The sequence below is a fragment of the Hibiscus syriacus genome, unplaced genomic scaffold (assembly GCF_006381635.1).
Source record: "Hibiscus syriacus cultivar Baekdansim isolate YM2019G1 unplaced genomic scaffold, ASM638163v2 tig00110893_pilon, whole genome shotgun sequence".
Lineage (NCBI taxonomy): Eukaryota > Viridiplantae > Streptophyta > Magnoliopsida > Malvales > Malvaceae > Hibiscus > Hibiscus syriacus.
The window spans coordinates 4,494,409-4,518,435 of record NW_024062901.1 but is presented as its reverse complement, the minus strand read 5'-3'; the positions used below and the strand labels follow the sequence as shown (position 1 = coordinate 4,518,435).

Here is a 24,027-nt window from a genome sequence, read left to right as displayed (position 1 = left end):
AATTTTCCGATGATTTAAGAAATTTAAACAATAATATTTCATTTACAAAAAATTATATCAATAAACAATGGAAAACAAAAAATTGATGGGAGAAATGTGAAGGCGAAAGAAAACCATGCGTTTGGTGTTCCTATTTTTGTGGCTGTAAAAGGCAAATACATTTTGTATTCACATCTGAGGCAGCTTCCTTAGTTGTCGTTTCATATTTTGTCAGTAAAAAAGGGTGTCGTTTTATCTCATTTCGGTTCTCTTTCATTTCATGTTATTTTTGCCTCCCATTATACGAAGCATTTATTTTGTTATTAAATTTTTAATCATTCTATCACACTCGTTAATTGTATAATAAACTACATATAAATATGATATAATTTTTGAGAAAATAGCGTAATAAGAATCTATTAAATTATCCCAATTATTAAAGGAAATATTTTTTTGAAGTCTTGAATTCGAACAATCGGTGTATTATCAATGATTAAGAAAGATTTTAAACAAATACTATCGATTTTAGTGGTTAAAAGGATACGAGTATTCATTGTAAAATATTATGAGAGTATCAAAAGTTGAAAGAAATTGTCAAGAGAATGATTTTTTTTGGCTTTAACGTATCGTTTGAGAAGCTGCTTAGGGTTTTTGTTTTGTCAACAAACAGTCTTGATCAACCTCTTATTCCCACTATAAATACCTGTAACGTCATATAATCAACAAAAGCAAAGCTCATTAGGGTTTCCATTACTTCTTTGTCACCAATTCTTGCAGTTTCTCTTTGTATCTGCCAAATATCTCAGTTTCATTAACACCCCAACCATGGCTTCTTCTTTCTCATCAAAAAATCTTCCACAAGGTAGTATTTATATACATACATACATACATACATACATACATACATACATACATACATACATGCATACATACATGCATACATACATACATACATACATACATACATACATACATACATACATACATACATACATACATACATACATACATACATACATACATACATACATACATACATACATACATACATACATACATACATACATACATACATACATACATACATACATACATACATATGTATGTATGTATGTATGTAACTTTGTCTTGCTTAAATTTGCAGTTTTTGTTCTTTTTTTTTTAAGTGTTTAATAATTGCATGAATATTTGCAGGAGTTGATGATTTAGGGCGTAATGATTCATTCTTTGACAGAAACCATGATGGTATATGTAGTTACTTAAGTTCCTGGCATTCCAAGTTACGTATTAATACTCGCGTACAACTCGTAAAAAATTATATAATATATCGATGGAACGTCGGACGATGAGATTCGAATTCCAGAATAACTTTTTACCGAATTCGTGGGATCCGTAGCTGGACGGAATGGCTGACATTATACCATCTTTGCAAGCATGAACGTGGATTATAGAGGAAAGTGGCAGTTAAAGGCGTTTATGATGGAAGCTTGTTTGAACGTATGGAGAGGGACATAAAACCACACAAAAATAGATGGTAATACCTCAATATTATTTCTTTTGTAAATTTATTTATTGATCTTTTAAGTAAAATAATAATAAAACTAATAGTTCGACGAATAAATTATAGTTTGGATTATTGGTATAAGAATATTTTATAAATTCGACTCTGTATGATATATGAAGAAATATATATGTATTGTATAATGAAATCAACGTCCATTCCAACAAAATAATTTTCAGACAATTAGAATATGATTATATACATTATATTATATTTTAGGCGTAATCCCAAAATCCATCCCTAATGTTTTGTATAAAAGCCATGTTGGTCTCTATTATCTTTATACATTTCGATTTTTTTTTGTCAAAATACTCTTTTTGATGAATTTTTTTAGCTAATTAGTTGTCAATGCTTATCGCTGACGTGATGTTTTATCTATCAGCGATAAGGATAATAGATGACGTTGTGTTGGTAAAGCACATGTGATGTTTTAGCTAATTAGTTGGTAAAGCACAAGGTTCTTAACCTTGAGGTCGTGGGATCGAGTCCCACGGAGGGCATTTCATAATTCGGAGGTCTCTTACGAAAGCTGCTCTCAACCTTGTGTTGGGGGTAGCCTACTATCTTACCTCCCCTTATCCCATATATATGGGAAAAAGGGACAGCCATTTATTTTTTTAATTACTTAGATGACGTATATCACATGTGCTTAGGTGTTAACTTGGCATATATTACTTGTGCTTAGATGATGACATGATATATTACATATGAAAAATGTTATATTAACGACAAACATTAAAGTTTATTAAGGGTGTGACCCATTCAATCCAATTTCCTCCTTCCACTATATATTTAAGTCTTTAATATTTTCTTAAAACATCTAATGTTTTATCCCGTTAAATCAACTAATAATTTTATATATTTTAGAATTATTATGTTTCATAGTACAGTGAAAATTATAGCATAAGATACCACAGATGGGCTCCGATCATTATTCAAAGTTTATCCTCAGCTAATCAAACCCTAATAATTTGGTTCCAAGAGCCATGATTGGCAACAACAATGTTGTGTGGCAAAAGACACCATAACCATGGCACAAGTGCATATATGTATAATGTATACATAGATATATGCATGATATATGATGGATGGTATGTATGCTTTATTACTATGATTGTTTGCCAGCTACAAAGTGTAGGGACATGGCATGATCCAACCCTAAATCAAAGGGAGGTGATGGAAAGGGCAGGGGGCATTTGTTGGTGATGCAGCTTGCCCTTAAATCTTATCTAATCGAGCAAAATGACAATATTTTGGTCGGAGGTTAAACCCATAGACCTAAAAGGTGTTGTGGGCACACAATAAAAGCAAATGACAAAACATTCATCGCCTTTGATAGATACACATCTATAATATGGACATTTTATTTAATTATTGAGTGTGACCTTCCCCTTTCTTCATTATTATCATTTTGACAACACATTTTAAAAAACTTCATTTTTGTTAATTTCACGCTTCGTATTCAATAATAGATCTTGACGATACATTTTAAAAAAATATTTGAGAATTGTATAGGTCTAAATTATAATTCTTATTCTTATTTTTTGATTTAGAGAAAACTTTTAAAAGTTTTAGGAGGAGAATTAAAAATATTTTGGGTGAAGTACACAAATAGTTCCTCAACTATATGATACTACTTTATTGAGTCCTTTGACTATTAGAAGTTACAAAATGGCCCTTCGACTCTAGGGAGTTGCGTTGTTGAGTCCCTTGACTATTAAAAATTACAAAATGGCCACTTGATTATTCATTATGTTCCAAATTCATCCTTTTTCGTTAAAATATTAATGGTCATCTGAGTTGGACGTTAACATGATGACTGAGATATGATAGTCTCTTGAGATTATGAGATCATATTTTATCATGTCATAATCAGCATGTTAACGTACAACTCAAACTGCAATCAATTTTTTAACGAAAAATTATGGGTTTGAAACATGATGAATAGTTGAATGACTATTTTGTAACTTTTAATAGTCATGTGACTCAACAAAACAACCACTTATAGTCGGAAGACCATTTTGTAACTTTTTATAGGGAGAGACTTAATAAAACAATATCCTATAGTCATGGAACCATTTATGTACTTTACCTAAATATTTTTAAAAAATAAAACTTAATAAGAATTTTTAAAATTTGTGAGAAGAATAAATTAAATTTCTCAATATTTTTAAAAAATTAAAAGTTAATTTTATACAATTTTAGGGGTCGGATCTCCTCTACCGATTCGTCCCTATCCTCATCAAATCAAAAGTCTTTGTTGGCACTATTTCAATCGATCGAGACCAAAAATCTTATAAAAACACGTGAACGTTTTCATTTAAAAAAAGTTTAGAGAAGGGTGGCGCCCCAGACCATGGTCAGGGTATACCTAAGACCCAATTGGGATTTATCATTTACATATTACTCACCAAGAGTGACGGTGCTAGGATTCAAACTTTACATTATAAGCTCAAATTCCTGAATTTTAACTACTTATACCAACGCTCGTTGACACAGATGAACGTTTTAATATTTAAATTAATAAGTTTTAATTAATTAATTAATACATGCATCTAACTTTCTCACTAGGTCATTTTTTTTCCTCAATGGAAAACTTAAAAGATCGTTGAATTCTAATAAAGGCATTTGTTTTTTTTCATAGCAATGACCCAAAGACTTTGAACAAATACCACTGGTCTTTTGAAGCACCTGCTTTTAACATTATTAAAGGAAGCTTCTTGGTATTTAATAAGCACCAAATGCTTATTGCATAATTGTTATGAACATGACTGCGGAGGTCTAATTCAATTCTATATAATTCCAGAGCAAAATGTTAAGAATTATTGGAAAAGAAATTTCTCTTCAAAAGAAAAAGTACTAGTTATATATAAAAACATAATTATTTGGGTAAAGTACACAAATGGTCCTCCGATTATAGGGTATTGCTTTATTAAGTCCCTCAAATAATAAAAGTTACAAAATGATCCTCTGACTATAGAATTTTGCTTTATCAAGTCTTTCGGCTGTTAAAAGTTACAAAATGGTCACCTGACTATTTATTATGTTCCAAACTCAACATTTTCCGTTAAAAAATTGACGGTTCTCTAAGCTGGACGCTAACATGATGACTGAGATATGATGGTCATTTGAGATTCTAGGATCATATTTTATCATATCACAACTAGCAGGTTAACGTTCAGCTCAAAAAAGGGTCAAGTTTTTAACTAAAAAGGAAGAGTTTAGAACATAATGAAAAGTCGGGTGACCATTTTGTAACTTTTAATAGTCGAGGCGCTCAACAAAGCAATACTCTATAGTCAGAGGATCATTTAAAACTTTTAATAGTTAAGTACTTAATAAAGTAGTATCCTATAGTCAGGAGACCATTTTGTAAAATGTTTTTTCATTAACATTATGTGATACAATAATTCATAAAATACTTGTATCATTTTATTAAATATTTCCTTTAAACTATTTAAATCTAAATTAAATAGTCACCATTCACAAATGTCCTTTTTTATTTAAAGAGGGTAGGAAACTTCGGATTCCAAATTTGTACTAATCATATAAAGAAATTGTAAAATCATATATGAAGTGCAGTTTCGAAAAGATTATGAAAGGAGCTGTTTGAATTACGTAAATTAAAATATTGTTAATTTCCAAGTATCTAAGCTGTAATTTTTCCATTCAACCAAACTGACCCGCCTCCCCCGGCGGAGCCCCTGCCTTCTGGTTAGACTTTTGGAGGGGGGGATCGTAAATAAGGGTCATCAAATGTTTTATTCTTTTAACAAAATCACTTTTTAAAGGATTTATGTCATTTTATTGTGATTTAAAAAAATACCCTAACAATACACAAAATAATTTCTATATCATAGTTTAATTAATTTGGGGTCCGTATAAAGTAGTATTTGTTCAATGATAACTCTCAATCATTAGATATTAAAAGCTCACACCCCTGATATTCTTGATATTCGAACTCGAGACCTCAAAGATTATCAACAATTCCTTTATCACCGATCGTTTGGTTCGTGCTTAATAAAACAATTAAGTTACACTAGAAAGAATGCCAAAAAAAAAAAGGATAAAATAAGAAGGGCGTATAAAACTATGTAATTGTGAAAAGTAAAATTAGTTGGTGCATTAAATTTTGTGACCCCAATCTAAAGGCATATGTCCTAAACTATATAACTGTTCTACAATCGAAGTCCTTGTCAAAAAAGAGTTTAGATGATTTTCCAAGCAGTTTCATAAATATGGGAGCATTAGTGTACCAAACATAGAGGTTCCATTCTTCAATATCAATGGAAAAGGACCCTTCATCAATGCATCTTTAAACTTGTTCAAGAGTCTTGATATTCACTTGATCTGGTACGTTTGATTTAATACAAATCATATTTATAAAAAAAATATATAACCCTAGAATAAACTACACATTTAATATCTAAATTATCAGTTTTGATCTATTTTAGTACTTAAATTTTTTTTTTTTTAAAAAATCATACCTAATATCAGTTTTCTTTTCATTTTAATACCTCGTCATTAAAAACTTAACGCGTTTAGTACCTAAACTATCAGTTTTGATTCATTTTAGTACGTAAACTTTCAATCTTTTCAAAACTTAACATTGTGAACGGGGTACTAAAATGAAATAAAAACTAAAGTTTTTAACGACAGAGTACTAAAATGAAACAAAAACCAAACTTTAGGTATGATTTTTAAAAAAATTAAAAATTTAGGTACTAAAATGAACAAAAACTGATCATTTAAGTACTAAATGTGTAGTTTACCCTAAATTCTACTCTCTCCTTATATATATTAGGAATTGATTTCTCATGTTTTCACATGTTATACCTATAAAAGGTATGGAAGTCAATACCAACCACTTTGCTATGAACAATTATTTTATATGTTCATTAGTCGTATGTCAATAAAGTTAGTTAGATTAATGATTTGAATTTTGATATTCTAAATAAAATAAATTAAACTAGAATGAGCATTCTCGTAATAGACTTTTATAATACTTGATTTAAATTAGTCGATCAATATATCAAATATCAGTGATAAGAAAAAAAAACACGACAAAATTAATTCAACATTTTAAGTATCAAATATTGCTTTCTAAAAAAGGCTCCATTAGATGATATGTGGTCATAATGTTCAGGTGAAACAACGAATCATCTATTTCGCCAATGTCAAGTTTCCATGGTAATTTGGGCATCTTTAATTAAAACTTAAAAATTAGATGATTTTTTCACAAGAGATCTTAGAGAATGGTTACTGATTAATATCGCTTCCCCGGGGTTTTATGCGAGAGAAGAAGGGGATTGGGATTTATTGTTTGGATCGATTCTGTGGTTAATTTGGAAAGACCATAATAGGAGAATTTTTGACCCGGAGTACATTGAGAATGATTCTGTGCTAGTGTGCGGTAGGCGACTAAGCCGTGAAGCTATTAGTGCATTAGATTCAGCCTTATCATTAGCTCAATATTCTCGTCTTTTGTTGAATACGTTTGATCCTTGGATTCCGCCTCCTCTCAATTGGTGTAAGGTTAATACTGATGGTTCACGAAAAATAGGTGACGGTTTTGCTACATGTGGGGGTGTCATTAGATCCTCGAGTGGTGGTTGGATGATTGGTTTCTCTAAAGCGATCGATATTTGTTCTATTGTTGAAGCGGAATTATGGGGTATCCATGAAGGACTTTCTCATGCTTGAAATCTTGGGGAGAGGCAAGTAATGGTAAAAAATGATTGTTTGGAGGTTGTTCGAATGATGCAGGAAAGTTATAGAAGAGCTTCGATCATCACGCTTCTTGATTGTGTTAAGGAGTTTATACATCGGGATTGGAATGTGGTTTTGAAGCATATTCACCGGGATGCAAACAAGGTGGCTGATACGTTAGCGAAGTTAGCTACAGCGAGGGGCGAAGTCCATATGGTTTTCACTACTCCGCCAATGGAGGTCGTCGATTTTGTGCAATAAGAACCCGTTGGCTGTGTTTTGACACCAACGTTTTAATTCGTGTATTTTATTCCTCTTGTTTCATCAAAAAAAAAGGGCATCTAACATTATATAGAAGAAAAAGAACAAATTGAAATTGTTTACGTTTGTTTAAACAATGCTTGTTATTTTCTATTTAATATTTTTCAATTAAAAATATATATTTGTATATATATTTAATTATATTTAAATTAAAACTTATAGCTAGTGGCTATCACTTTCTATTGTGATCTTTATCATCGTTCTTTCGACGGTTCAAAATCTTGTAAACCTCACTCTTTTATATGCATTGTGAATCGTTAATATGGTTTTCGTTACAAATCATTCTGGACCGTTTGAAATTCGAAACTAAAAATGATTTAATCGAGAAATTAAAAACTTGACCAGTTCAACTTTTGATCCTATTTTTGGTAGCGTTACATTAAACAAGAATGATGTAAACTGAAAATTGGACCAAATGATTAGTAATTGAAAATGAAGTTGATGATGATAGATGAATTATAATGTAGGATGTTGAAAGTATTAAAATGGTTTTCAAGTTTGGTAACCAACTTTGAAAAAATGATTTTCAAAGTTTGGTAAATGTTTATTTGAAAATGTTTTTCAAAGTTTGGTAAATGTTTATTTGAAAAATAGTTTTTCAAAGTTTGGTAGATGTTTGTTGAAAAATGATAATGGGATAATCACAATTAATCCTAGGTTTTAGGGTATTTACAAGATTAAGTCCTTAAGTTTCAACTATAAATACCCTAGCTCATTTAGCTTCAAAACCATCCCAAAAATCATTTCTTTCTCCCAATACTATAGAGTTTTCTTGTGAGTAGTGAGTGTTTTGTAAACACCTGTAAATTTTCTCTCTTAGTAAAAGATCTACAGCAGTCCGGAGACGTAAGCACAATTGGCTGAACTCCGTTATCAATTTCGGGTATTATTTTTCCGCTTTTATTTTGCATTCTCACTAATCTGGTTATAGGGAAATTACTTGTACTTGGTTTATTTCCCAACAACTGGTAATCAGAGCTTTTGGGTTGTGAATTTTGTCAATTTTTTGCGAGGTTACTATTTGGGTTACTATTCATGTGAATAGTGAATTTCGTGAATAGTGAAATTCGGTCGGCGATACGAGTTTGTCGACGGAGGTGTTCTAATACACGACGGTTTGCAAAAATTGTCAGAAACGATCCAAACGAAGCCAGATTCGAGTGGGAGCGATGGCTGCAGACGAAGGGAATGTGAAAATTGAAAAGTTCGATGGTGCGGACTTTGGATTTTGGAAGATGCAAATTGAAGATTTTCTATAGCAGAAAAATCTATATCAACCCCTCTCAGGAAAACAACCAGAGGGCATGAAGAATGAAAACTGGGCTCTTCTTGACAGACAAGCCCTCGGAGTTATCCGACTGACGTTATCTCGCAATGTTGCTTTCAACATAGCAAAGGAAAAGACCACGGCGGGTCTTATGAAGGCTCTCTCCAGTATGTATGAGAAGCCATCGGCCTCAAACAAAGTTCTTTTGATGAGGCGATTATTCAATTTGCGGATGACGGAAGGGGCATCGGTGGCACAACACCTAAATGAACTCAACACAATCACAACCCAGTTGAGTTCAGTGGAAATTAAATTTGATGATGAAGTTCGAGCTTTAATTCTCTTATCATGTTTACCAGACAGTTGGAATGCTACTGTTACAGCAGTCAGCAGTTCGTCGGGAAACAGCAAATTAAAATTCGACGATGTTCGGTATCTGGTACTGAGCGAAGAAATTCGACGGAGAGAATCGGGTGAAGCATCAACCTCCTCAGCCTTGCACACGGAGTCCAGAGGGAGAAATTCAGAAAGAAATACAAATCGTAGCAGATCGAAATCCAGAAGGGGAAAATCAAGAACAAGAAATAAAGATTTTACCTGTTATAATTGCGGCAAGAAGTGCCACTTCAAAAGAGATTGCCGAGCACCGAAGAAAAATACCGGCGCACAGGAATCTGCCAACATGACGGAGGAGACAAGTGATGCCATGATTTTAAGCGTCAACAGTCCGATTGAATCATTGATTTTGGATTCAGGGGCATCTTTCCACTCCACGCCATGCCAAGAAATCATGGAGAACAATGTCAGTGGTGATTTTGGGAAGGTTCATCTTGCTGATGATGAAACCTTGAAGATCGTCGGAAAAGGAGACATCCGACTAAAGCTGCCAAACCAGACCACCTGGAAGCTGACAGGAGTGAGACATATTCCTGGTCTCAAAAGAAATTTGATTTCTGTAGGACAGCTTGATGGAGAATGATACAGTACAACCTTTTCAGGTTGTGAATGGAAGATTACCAAAGGAGCACTCGTCATTGCTCGTGGTAAGAAGACTGGTACTCTCTATGTAACCTCAAATTTAGAGAATATCATTGCAGTAGCAGATGTTGATGGAAAATCAAACCTATGGCACCAAAGGCTTGGCCATATGAGCGAGAAAGGGATGAAGACACTTTTGTCAAAGGGAAAGTTGCCGAATCTAAAGAATGTAGATGTCGGACTATGCGAGGATTACATCTTTGGCAAACAAAATAAAGTCAGCTTTGCAAAGATTGGTAAGACACCCAAGGCTGAAAAGTTAGAGTTAGTTCATACTGATGTATGGGGACCATCTCCAGTTTCATCTCTTGCAGGCTCATTATATTATGTCACCTTCATCGATGATTCTACAAGGAAGGTGTGGGTTTATTTTCTGAAGAAAAAATCAGAAGTCTTTGATACCTTTAGAAAATGGAAGGCCATGGTGGAAAATGAGAATGGTATGAAAGTCAAGCGGTTAAGGTCTGATAATGGAGGAGAGTACAGAAATAGGAGATTCAGAGATTTTTGCGCAAACAATGGGATCAAGATGGAGATAACAGTTCCCATGACACCGCAGCAGAATGGCGTAGCAGAGCGCATGAACAGAACTCTGAATGAACGTGCCAGAAGCATGAGGATACATGCCGGATTACCCAAATTTCTATGGGCTGAAGTTATTAACACTGCAGCTTACCTGATCAACCGTGGGCCCTCAATTCCTTTGGATGGCAGAATACCAGAGGAAGTTTGGAGCAAGAAAGAAATAAACCTTTCACACTTAAGAGTGTTTGGTTGTATTTCTTATGTACACATAGACTCTACTGAAAGAAGTAAAATTGATGCTAAGTCCAACAAATGTGCCTTTGTTGGTTACGGCGGTGATGAGTTCGGTTACCGGTTTTGGGACTATGAAAATCGGAAGATCATTAGAAGCAGAGATGTCATTTTCAATGAGAATGTGATGTACAAAGACAGGTCAACTGTAGAATCAAGCAGCTCCAATACCAAAGCTGAAACAAAGGAATTTGCTGAGTTTGAGGAGATTTCTGGAAATGATGTTCAGATCAGTCCTGAAGCAGTTCAAGAAGAACCAGTCACACCGGAACTAAGACGCTCCTCCAGAATTCCTAAACCAACCCAACGGTATTCTCCTTCTTTGCACTACTTGTTGCTGACTAACAATGGTGAACCAGAGTGCTATGATGAAGCAATGCAAGTGGAGGATTCAGTCAAGTGGGAGTCTTCCATGAAAGATAAGATGGACTCGCTTTTGTCAAATCAGACGTGTGAATTAGTTGAATTACCACCAGGCAAGAAAGCGCTTCACAACAAGTAGATTTACAGGATCAAAGAAGAGCACGATGGGAGCAAACGCTACAAAGCGAGATTGGTTGTCAAAGGTTTTCAGCAAAAAGAAGGTATTGACTACAATGAAATTTTCTCTCCAGTCGTGAAACTGTCTACAATCAGACTGGTGTTGAAAATTGTAGCTGCAGAGAATTTACATCTTGAGCAGTTAGATGTAAAGACAGCTTTCCTTCATGGTGATTTGGAGGAAGAAATCTATGAGGCAGCCAGAAGGCTTCATAGAGGCAGACAAGAAAAACCTGGTATGCAGGTTGAAGAAGAGCTTGTATGGTTTAAAACAAGCTCCTAGACAGTGGTACAAGAAGTTCGATAGTTTCATGAGTAGCGGTGGTTTTACCAGATGCCAAGCAGATCATTGTTGCTACATCAAGAGGTTCGACAATAGCTTCATTATTTTATTGTTGTACGTTGATGACATGCTCGTTGCAGGCTCAGACATGCAAGAGATTATAAACTTGAAGCAAAAATTGTCAAAGCAGTTTGCTATGAAGGATCTGGGTGCTGCAAAGCAGATTCTTGGGATGAGGATCAAGAGAGACACAAAGTCAGGGACTTTGAAATTATCACAGGCTGAGTACATCAACAAAGTACTCTCCAGGTTCAATATGCAAGATGCTAAACCAGTAAGTACACCTTTAGGTGTTCATTTCAGACTCTCCAAAGAACAGTCACCAAAGACGGAGGAAGAACGTGCACACATGGTGAAGGTGCCGTACGCCTCAGCGATTGGAAGTCTGATGTATGCCATGGTTTGTACCAGACCAGATATTGCTCAAGCAGTGGGAGCTGTTAGCAGGTACATGAATAATCCGGGCAAGGTACACTGGGAAGCAGTCAAATGGATCCTCATATATCTGCGGGGTACCAAAAACAAAGTACTTTGTTTCAAAGGTGGAGATACAATACTGACAGGCTATGTAGATGCTGACTTAGTCGGAAATGTTGACATCAGAAGGAGCACTACAGGGTATGTCTATACTCTAGGAGGAACCGCAGTGAGTTGGGTTTCTCAACTACAGAAGATAGTTGCTCTCTCTACAACTGAAGCAGAATATATCGTTGTTACGGAAGCTAGCAAGGAGATGGTTTGGCTCCAAAGTTTCTTGGAAGAGTTAGGCAAGAAACAAGAAAACAATGTCTTGTATTGCGACAGTCAAAGTGCTATACATCTAGCAAAGAATCCGTCTTTTCATTCCAGGACAAAGCACATACAATTGCGATATCATTTTATCCAGTCTCTTCTGGAAGATGAGATTTTGAAACTTGAAAAGATTAGTGGAGCTCAAAATCCGGCAGATATGTTGACAAAGACGGTGACTACAGACAAACTGAAGTTGTGTTCAACTTCAGTTGGCATGCTAGAGTAACAAGACTAGAAAAGCTGTTGCATAGATCGAGGTGTGAAGACAGATTAAAATCAGTCTTCAAGTGGGAGATTGTTGAAAGTATTAAAATGGTTTTCAAGTTTGGTAACCAACTTTGTAAAAATGATTTTCAAAGTTTGGTAAATGTTTCTTTGAAAATGTTTTTCAAAGTTTGGTAAATGTTTATTTGAAAAATAGTTTTTCAAAGTTTGATAGATGTTTGTTGAAAAATGATAATGGGATAATCATAATTAATCCTAGGCTTTAGGGTATTTACAAGATTAATTTAGCTTCAAAACCATCCCAAAAATCATTTCTTTCTCCCAATACTAGAGAGTTTTCTTGTGAGTAGTGAGTGTTTTGTAAACACCTGTAAATTTTCTCTCTTAGTAAAAGATCTGCAGCAGTCCGGAGACGTAATCACTTTCTATTGTGATCTTTATCATCGTTCTTTCGACGATTCAAAATCTTGTAAACCTCACTCTTTTATATGCATTGTGAATCGTTTCGATGGTTTTCGTTACAAATCATTCTGGACCGTTTGAAATTCGAAACTAAAAATGATTTAATCGAGAAATTAAAAACTTGACCAGTTCAACTTTTGATCCTATTTTTGGTAGCGTTACATTAAACAAGAATGATGTAAACTGAAAATTGGACCAAATGATTAGTATTTGAAAATGAAGTTGATGATGATAGATGAATTATAATGTAGGAGGCATGGCTAAGTCCCAGACCATCTTTGATGTAATACGGGTCAACCGTTACCGGTCCCCCAACCACATATGACCTTTAAGCTCACCAATACCTCGCCTATTGGTTCATTTGTCAATCCCTACCCTTCACTATGTCATTTTCCAACTAATTTTATTAAAGCCAACATTTTTCCATTCATAGATATCTTATTAATTATTACAACTTTACTACAAACATTACTAAATTAATAATAATAATTATTATTATTATTTATATGTCAATAATATTTTCGACAGTTTTTAAAAAAAAATCTTTACTCATGATCCCATCAAATAAACTCGGTAAGTTAAGGAGAGCGTTACTCTTCCTATAGGTCCCGGATTTTAGTTAAATTCGAATGTGTTATATTAGGGACGAAATCACAATAGCATTTATGGTAATTAAACTTGAGACCTTAAAAAATAATAACAATTCATTTATTACTGAGACCGCTTAGTTCGTGCGATTTTTGTTAAATTCGAATGTGTTATATTAGGGACGGAATCACAACACGTTGATGGTGGAAGCGGACCTACCCTCAGCTTTTGATTGATTTAAGATTAGTCAAATTAAGTCCTATCCCCTAACTTTCTTAGTTTAATTGTTTGGTTAAAGCACACTAAAGGTCACTAAAATATATTAAAATGATCATTTTGGTCATTGAATCTTTAAAAGTTTAAAATGATCGTTGTGATATAATAATAAATATAAAATTTTGATAATTTAGTTTATCATTTTGTAATAGTTCGATAAAATTTAATGACTATTTTGTGATAGATCAGTAAATTTAATGATATTTTTTCCTTTTGAAAGTTCTTTGACCAAATGCTCATTTAATTATAGTTCAATGACCATTGGTGTACTTTACCCTAATTATTTTTAAGTACCTAGATGTTTTGAAGCTAGTCAAATTAAGCCATGCCTCTTATGGCTCCTTAGGTCCCTATCACTTTTAACATTAAGCAATTTCACCCCCATGGTTTTATCCTTGTTATGTCATTTATTGTAAACTTTATAATATGATACCAAAGCCCCTTTATCTTTTGTAGTGATTAAAAAATGGTCTAAATTCTTAGATTAGTTAAAGCAGTAGGTGAAAATGATTTAATAATCATTATAATAACAATATATGAAAAAGAAATCAAAAATGGAAACTCATGTGAAATATGAAGCTAGTGTCCTCCTTACGTAAATTCCCCTCAAAGCAACAATCCTCTCTGTTCTCAAACACACCAAAACAGTGTCGTCCAATTGTTTTTTAATACTCTGAAATCCTCTCCTCTAAGCCATCCCTCACTCTCCTTTCTAAATTCTCTCTTTCAAACACTTCTTTTACTCCCCAATGGCTTTAGCGACGGAAGAAACGTCGGTGATTCTTTTTGTTGTTCTTTTTATATCGTTTTTCTTCGTCAGGCTGTCGTATACAGCCACCGATTCCTTCGTGTTCGGGGGCTGTTCGCAGCTTAAGTACACGTCGGGCTCGCCTTATGAGTCCAACGTGAATTCGGTACTCACTTCCCTGGTTAACGCCGCCATGTACACCTCTTATAGTAATTTTACGGTACCGGACACGGCCTCTCAGGACACTGTCTACGGCCTGTTCCAGTGCCGGGGCAACCTCGACGGCGGTGACTGTGGCCGGTGCGTGGCGAGAGCCGTGAGTCGATTGGGTACTCTTTGCCTTGACTCGACGGGTGGGGCGTTGCAACTCGAGGGTTGTTTCGTTAAGTATGATAATACGAGTTTCCTGGGTGTGGAGGACAAGACTGTGGTGGTGAAAAAATGTGGGCCGTTGGGTTCGTCTTACTCGGACGAGTCGACTCGTCGTGATGCGATGTTGGGTTACTTGGGATCGAGTGATGGGACGTACAAGCCATTCCGAGTTTCCGGGTCAGGGGATTTACAGGGTGTGGCTCAGTGCGTTGGGGATTTGAGTCCGAGCGAGTGCCAAGATTGCTTATCGGAGGCGACCGGACAGCTGAAAACCGAGTGTCCGGCGGCCAAATGGGGTGACATGTACTTAGCCAAGTGCTACGTGCGGTTCTCGGAAGGTGGAAACCCCTCCCATAGCCAAAATGGTAAAGGGCTCCCTCAAACCTCGACCTCTAAAATATTACTATAACAATAATGTTAAAACAATTTTTATTCTAAAAAAATTAGATTAAATTACGTGTTTAATATCTAAACTATCAGTTTTCATCCGTTTTAATACTTAAACTTTTAATTTTTTTAAAAATCATACTTGAGTGTTTATTTCATTTTAGTACTCCGATGAAAACTTTAGTTTTTGTTTCATTTTAGTATCTCATTCAAAATTTAACGTAAAGTTTTGAAAAAATTGAAAGTTTCGGTACTAAAACGGACTAAAACTGGTAGTTTAGGTACTAGCGCATTAAATTTTTTACGATGGTATTAAAATGAAATGAAAACTAAACGTTAGGTATGATTTTGAAAAATTAAAAGTTGTGTATACTAAAACAGACCAAAACTAATAGTTTAAGTTATAAATGCATAATTTGCCCTAAAATTAGTATAATTTTGCATGAAACTTACACTATAAAACTTTTCATGATTATTTATTTGGTGAGTCCAAGTAATTAAAAATATCGTCAATTCTTACGTTTTGGTTTTTCAATTCACATTTATGTGTGAGATTAGGGATGAGTATATGATTCATGTTCTATTTGATTTTATAGGGTCGAGTATATTAAGATAAAAAAATTAAATTCGAATTGAGTCGAAATTTTTGAAGGAGGAAATCAAGTTGGGATTAAATTTAAGGTAAAAACATCCGATCAGATCCACCCTAAAAAATAATATAATTATTCTCTATATATTTAAGAATAATCATAAGGATATCACTTTCTCTATATTTTTTATTAGAACCCTATTTTATTTAATAAAAATAATTTTATATTTATATTTTTGTCGATTTGAATCGGGTAGAATACAAATTTTTACTCTAAAAGTCGAATTAAATTTTAGATACGAACATTTACAAAACTAGTCATTTTGCCCTCTATTACTAGTATATTTCACCCATGGGACCTGGATCATACTAATAAATCAAGTTATACACTGTAGATACGAACGACGATGACGATGAGATCGAGAAGACGCTGGCAATTCTAATCGGACTCATCGCCGGAGTTGCTCTGCTCATTCTCTTTGTGTCATTTTTATCGACGCTCTGTGAGAAAGGCAAAGGTAAAATACAACTTTCACTTTCACTTTCACCTTCACCTTCTTCAAATATTCTCACCCTTTGTTTCTCATTTTCTACCTGAAAATTTGCAGGTGGTAAATAAACAAACACGCCGCCAAGGATACAAGCAAAAACCCTTTTAATCTGATGAATCCTTTTGCTTCTTTAATGGCCCTTTAGCTGTAATTTTCGATTTTTCTTTACATTTTGATGGTACGGAAACAGGTGCCTTTGATCAAAGTGAAGAGAGAGTTGCGGTTTAAGGTGGAAAAAAAACCCTAAGAACTGCGACCAGTTGAGATTTTCATCCATGGCGAAAACCTGTTTCTGAGTGTATAATTAGTGAACACTTTTCGTGGAAGAAAAGAAAGTGTTCTTTCTAGTGATGTAATAGGTGGATATGTCGGCTGTAATTACAACTTCTGCTTACTTTATAGCATATGGTTGGCAAAAGCTTGAATTCTTCACCCATACTTTTAGATTATATTTACGTATAATTTGTTTACTTTATATAGTTTTGTAATAATTAGAATAATGTTTTCGATACCGATTTCAAGATACTTTTAGATTATTTTCATAAAAAACCTTTATAATATTGATTTAAATTGATCGATCAATAAATTTTTTATAAATACGTAACATCCTTCAACAAAACTGACAATTATTCGATATTATGTATGAAAGAGTTTATAATTTGAGTATAAGTACTAAAATTTGATAATTATTATATGTCAATGAAAGCTTTTGGTAGAGTTGTTAGAGGATGTTAGGTATTTATCCTTATACATTCAGTTTTAATCTTTTATATTGGGTAAAGCATAAATAAATTAGGGTATAGTGTACTACTTTATTAAGTCCTTTGACTATTAAAAGTTACAAAATAGTCTTCCGATTATAGAATATTAAGTCCCTCAACTATTAAAAGTTACAAAATGGTTACTTGAGTATTCATTATGTTTCAAACTCGTCATTTTCTGTTAAAAAATTGGTGGTTGTCTAAGTTGAACGTTAATATGATGACTGAGATATGATAATCGTTTGAGATTCTAGGATCGGATTTTGTCATATCGCATCCAATAGGTTAACGTTTATTTCAGAATACCACCAATTTTTTTAACAAAATAGGACGGGTTTGAAACATAATGAATAGTCGGACGACTACTTTGTAACTTTTAATAGTCCAGGGACTCGACAAAGCAACACTCTATAGTCAAAGGACCATTTCGTAACTTTCGATAGTCGGGAGACTTAATAAAGCAATACCCTATAGTCGAGGAACCATTTGTGTACTTATCCCTAGAAACTATTTACGAATATTTTAATTATTAATATGATTATGTCCCTGTGTTTGAATGCTAATAATTGAATGGTTTAGAGTTCATGAATCAGCTAAGAATCTTCTCTCTCATCAATTATCAAACCTAATATCGGCTTTGCATTTTATCAAAAGAGCTTTAACCTCTGTCCCATTATGCAAAATAAAAACCCCTTTGTCACTTTGTAATTTCTTTTCTTGCATCCCACAATTCATTCTTTTTGGCACCTTTTCCTAGCGTGGGCTCAAAGGGATATTGGATTATAATTGGCGTCGCTAATGCAAATTCCAAGGCCCTTTTTGTGTAATTATTCCAAGACAAATACATGGAGAAGGAGAAGAGATTAGATAAGGACTGGCTTTAAACAAAGGGCAAAAGCAAAAGCTAAAGCTAAAAAGACATGACAAAGTTTGAGGACTGTAAGAATTAGGGTTTGGGAATCAAGCAATGTAATGTTGAACATCATTTCAGCTCTTGCTTTTGGCTACATGTATAATAATCCATCAAATCTTTTGCATAACTTATTGGTTTAATCATATCACCACTTTACACATGCCGACATGTTGCCTTGCAGTTTTATTATTATTTTTCAGTCCCCCGGATAAATTCTTTTTCTTCCTTTTGTGAATAGAAAATGATTTTTGGGTTGCACGAATTAATTTATCTTAGTAGTTAAAAGAATCGTTATTATTTCTAGAGGTTATATATTCGAATATCAGTGTAATTAAACATTCATTATCAAAAAGTTAAGAATATTCAAATCAGATACTATTTTTGAATATCTTAGCTTAATAAAAGAAAATGATTTTTGGGTTTCATTTATGAGAGATGAATCGTTTTGAATTGTGGTCCCTTTGTCTAGTGTAAAATTTCATTTGAGCCCTCTGCTTAACTTAATTTAATACATTTTGACAGGCTCCATTGAATATCGTCAATGATAAATAGATATTCAAATTAAAATAAAACACAATTTTAAATAAATTATTGTTTTTTGAGATCTTAGGTTTAAACATAAAAAAATATCAGAGATATCAACATTTGATGTTAAATAATTAATAAAAACAATATATATATAATAACTATGATAATCTATTAAAATAAACTAATCAACTCGAAAATAACCAAATTAAATAAATTAGCTTACCCTTTTTTCTATATGTAATGGGGTAAGGGGAGGTAGGATAGTAAGTTGCTCCTAACACCAGGTTGAGAGTAACTTCCGTGGGAGACCTCCAAATTATGAATTGCCAACCATGAGACTCGATCCCACGACTCCAAAATTAAAAACCTTGTGTTCTACCGACTGAACTAGAAAGATAATTCAAAATAACCAAATTAACATATATGTGTATATATATATATATATATATATATATATATATATATATATATATATATATATATATAAAAGGATCATCATTACCTTTGACCATAAAGTTTAGGGTATGTGTCAAAAGTAGTAATAATGACAAGGGAAAAACAAGTCTCTAGAGACTAGAATGCCTTTTTCTTAATTCATGGTCTTTTGGGGTAAGTAGGAGATGACATATAAATAATAATATTTTGAATGGGATAACTAAAACCAAGTGTTAAACCTAAACAAAGTAATGAGTTGGCACTCGTTGTGTTTGTGAAAATGCCGCAAAGAATCTCCTTTGCATAATTATACGTAATGTAAACGTGGCACCTATGGCAACTCAGATGAAACTCCCACTGAATGTAAAATTCTTATGTAATACTGAAAAGGGGAGAGATAGGGATGTTGACCACCGAAGTAAAGAAAAGAATGATGCATGCGTAGATATATGGCTGGTTAGGTTTTCTGATTAGCCAATTTAGTCCTCACACGTGGTTCGGGTTAGTTGGGTTTTGAGTACTTAATTTACTTTTTATTTTTCTTATGAATTTGTCTTTGAATAAGCCATGATTAGAACCCTAATCCCCCGAGAGTATAAAGGATTGGATGTGGGGAAAATTTCAGCCCAACTTTGGGGCCCGGAATCATCAATCCATTGGCAATTCTACTCGCACCCACTTTCAGTTACTTGATTCAATAGAGGAACGTTATAGTAATGATCTTTAAATAAAGGTAAAAAGGTACGTGAAGTCTCTGTACTTTAAAAATATTTTTTAATGAAATCTTGTAATGTAAAAAACCAACATATGATCTTTTAATTAATGTTTTTAGTCATTGATCAACGGCTCCGTTAATTTCTATTGACGTTGATGTTTTCTCAAATCTGTTACGAAGAGAATATTACTTGTGACTGTTAATAGAGACGAAAATGGTTAGTTTTCGGTTGTATAGCCAGTTGTTGAAGGGGAATGAAAAGAATCATGGAGATAGTTTTTGCAAAAATTTATGGTTGACTTAGAACATCCTAATAGCGAAGGACTTACATTAATATTGGTCAATGACGAAAAACATTGTTCAAAGGATTACATTATGTTCTTTTTTGAGTTAGAGGGTCACATTGAGAGAGAGAAATAATACGAGGGTCACGTTGATTTTTTTAAGTACAAAGACTTCGTGTACCCTTTAACTTTAAATATATATATATATATATATATATATATTTATTTATGTTAAGAGATAAATTTATAACATTTTAAAAATAAAAACATTATAAAAAATTTAAAATATATAAATATTTACGATTTTTAGGAGAATGATAGCTCATTCACCTCGCTTAAATCTATCCATGTATATATGAGAACTATAATAAGTATATTTGATTGGATTAAAAAAATTTACTTTCAACTTCCCTTTATAAAAAAGTTAGGGTAAATTACGCGTTTAATACCTAAACTTTTAGTTTTTCTCAAAATCATACTTAAAGTTTAGTTTTTGTTTCGTTTTAATACTCCGCCGTAAAAAACTTTCGTTTTTGTTTCATTTTAGTTTCCCATTCAAATTGGTAGTTTAGGTACTAAACGCATTAAGTTTTTAACCATGGAGTACTAAAATGTAATGAAAACTAAACGTTAGTTATGATTTTGAAATTTTTTTTGAAAATTTGGGTACTAAAACATACCAAAACTAATAGTTAGAAACTAAATGTGTCGTTGACCCTAAAAGTTTCTCAACACGTCTCAAATTCAAATTAAAAAAAAACTATAAAATCAAACTAAACTCATCGGGGTCGAATAATTTACCATCTATACCTTTAACTGCAATATATATATAGCGTGATATAAGAGGGTTCAACTAATTGTTTCAAAATTTAAAGATTAATTTTAAACACCGACGATAGTTGGAGGAAATTTGATAATTAATCAACAAAAGTGACGTTGGGATAAAATCGGGCCAAAATCCAAATGAATAAAAGCCCAATCCCTACTTAACAGGCCATGTGTACCATCAATGCCACGTGTACTTCGTTACATTCGAAGAAAAAAAAAATCGGTTCTTAATTTTCTTTCTTCTTTCCTCGCTAAGAAAAAGCACATTGAAAGCTCCCACGGGCCACCCCGCAGCTCAGAAAAATCAATACCTAAATCAGATCCAGTAATTTTTCCAATTTTCCTGCGAAAATGGCTTTAGAATGGGTAGTGCTAGGCTACGCCGCCGGCGCCGAAGCCATCATGTTGCTGCTCCTCACAGTTCCAGGCCTCGAAGGACTCCGCAAGGGTTTAATTGCCGTCACACGTAACCTCCTGAAGCCGTTCATGTCGGTTGTTCCTTTCTGCCTCTTCCTCCTCATGGATATTTACTGGAAATACGAGACGCGACCTAGCTGTGACGACGAGTCGTGTGCCCCTTCCGAATATCTCCGTCACCAGAAATCCATCATGAAGAGCCAACGCAACGCGCTTCTCATCGCCGCCGCTCTTATTCTGTACTGGCTCCTTTACTCTGTTACTAGCCTTGTTGTTAAGATCGAGCAGTTGAACCAGCGACTCGATAGGCTTAAGAATCGCGATTGAGATAAGTGATGTGAATGTTAGATCTGTTGTATTTGGACTACTTTCTTTTATTCTTTTCCTTTTTCTTAATAATCTTTTGTTTGAATTTCCTCACTGATGTGCTTGGATGATTTGGAATGTTTATCTTACGATAATTGTATGATTATTATTGCCTCTCTGTTTTTGAATTTATGATTTGATTACGAAAGAAAGTTGAGATTTGGTTCAAACTATTGCTTCAAAATTGAAAACTGCTTTTGGAGTTGAAATTTTGGACTGCAATATCAATTAGAACAAGTTGATTATCATTTGGGATTTAGCTATGCAAGGCTAGATGATGATCGAATGGGCATAATTGAAAGTTGAAACTGCATTATCAATTGTCTCAATTTGCATTCTCATATTCTATAGTTCTCATCATCAGTCGCCCTAAGAAGGTGTTTAGATTGCGACTTTGGTTGAGGTTATATGAGGTTAAGGTGTTTGTTGTAATGGTGTTTATCACCATAGGAGGATATTTCGTGTAATCTTTTGTATTGGGTATTGTTATTAATATAATTTGAGGTACTCTTTTCTTACTTCGAATGTTCGTTAACATACTTCTTAGTATGTGAACGAATAAGAAGGGAGTTTTTAATGAGACATCCAACTTCTATAAAAAAAAAATCATTCGCCCTAAGAAATTTTTGAAACATGCATTTGAAACTAGGCAATTGCTTTGTTTAGCTTTTGATTCTAGATGGTCTTCAGCTAGGACAATTGCCTTGCCTGTAGTTATTCATTTTTGAATGAAGATGGCGCTTTTCGGCTCTCACCGAGTTAGCTGTAAGTCTTTTTGGGTAAGCTCATTGTCTTCAGACTTTAGTCTATGGGTGAACTTTTCTGTTTGCCTGAGTTCTGAGCTACTTTGCTCGTTGCTATATCAACTTGCACCTTATGATCATCCAATCATGAATCATGATGGCTTTTGAAGCTACTGCTTCTGGTTGAACTCGGTACTTTGAGGAAGGAATGAAAATCCCTTCCCGATGCTTGCATTATTCCGGTAAATATAGTTAATCCCTTTATATTTGTGGATGATTTTTGCTTGACTGCGCATCAGTGTGAGGAAATGTTTGAATCCCAAACCACAAAATGACTCGTCGACAAAGGAACGAAAATGATGTTTCTAGTTAGCCATCTGCCGGAAGTCGAGGGCAAAAACAATATTTATTCGGTCACTACTTTTAGTGTTACTGGTTTGTTGAAGGGTGGATGTCGAAGGACTTCAATCGGTCCCACAAGTTGTGATGGAACTGTGTCGAATGCTGTAAGGCATGGATTTCTCAGGTACAACGGCTTCTTTGTCTCTGACTAATGGGTAACCATAAAAGAGCTTGACAGTCTCTAGTTTGCTTAGATGCTTACTTCTTATGAATTTGTTTTCTCACTGTAAATTTTACTCAGATGGGTAGTGCTTTATGTTTATATATTCAAAAACACTTAGGTTTTTTTTCTTTTCAATATGAATTGGTCATTCTACATACAGGACGGAGTGAGGATCAGACAAAAGTGGGTTAAATTGTTTAACTTCAAGATTAATGAGTTAATACGCATTTAATTTGAAATTTAGGATTAAAGTTTAATTTGAGAATAATTCAAACTAGTATGGACTAAAATCACCATTAGGTAAAAATTATTGGTACACGAAATATACAAATATAATTAGAGAAAAAGCTAGTTCATGGGATTAAACTAGATTTGATCGGATAACTTTTTCAATTTTGAGATATATATATTTTTATTTTTAGATAAACTATGTATTTAATACCTAAATTATTAGTTTTTGTTCGTTTTAATACTTAAACTTTCTTTCTTTCAAAACCATAACTAACATTTAATTTTCATTTAATTTTAGTACTCTGCCGTTAAAACTTTAACGCGTTTATTACTTAAATTATCAGTTTTGGTCCGTTTTAATACCTAAAAATTTTCAATATGTTCAAAATTTAACGTTAAATTTTGAATGAGGGCTATAGAGATGACTATCCAGCTCAGTTGGTCGAGCACAAGGTTCTTAACCTTGAGGTCGTGGGATCGAGTTCCACGGAGGGTATTTCATAATTCCGAGGTCTTCTACAGAAGCTGCTCTCAACCTGGTGTTGGGGGCAGCCTACTACTTTACCTCCCCCTTACTTCATTACATATAGGAACAAGGGACAATCATTTTTGAATGAGGGCTATAATGAAACAAAAATTAAAGAATTAAAGTTTTTAACAATCCAAATTAAAATGAA

At 33.8% G+C, this 24,027-nt stretch overlaps 2 protein-coding genes across 2 annotated transcripts; both read left to right on the top strand.

The window, feature by feature from the left end:
- The first annotated feature begins 14,542 nt into the window (after window positions 1-14,542).
- LOC120145369 (plasmodesmata-located protein 6-like) lies at window positions 14,543-16,990 on the top strand. Its single transcript, XM_039159222.1, has 3 exons — window positions 14,543-15,402; window positions 16,409-16,531; window positions 16,622-16,990. Exons 1-3 carry the CDS (start codon window positions 14,667-14,669, stop codon window positions 16,630-16,632), a joined length of 870 nt encoding a protein of 289 aa, XP_039015153.1. The 5' UTR covers window positions 14,543-14,666; the 3' UTR covers window positions 16,633-16,990.
- Window positions 16,991-21,298: 4,308 nt separating this feature from the next.
- Window positions 21,299-21,924, top strand: LOC120145194. Its single transcript, XM_039159086.1, has one exon. The coding sequence runs from the start codon at window positions 21,380-21,382 to the stop codon at window positions 21,770-21,772; it is 393 nt and encodes a 130-aa protein (XP_039015017.1). The 5' UTR covers window positions 21,299-21,379; the 3' UTR covers window positions 21,773-21,924.
- The last annotated feature ends 2,103 nt before the right edge of the window (window positions 21,925-24,027 follow it).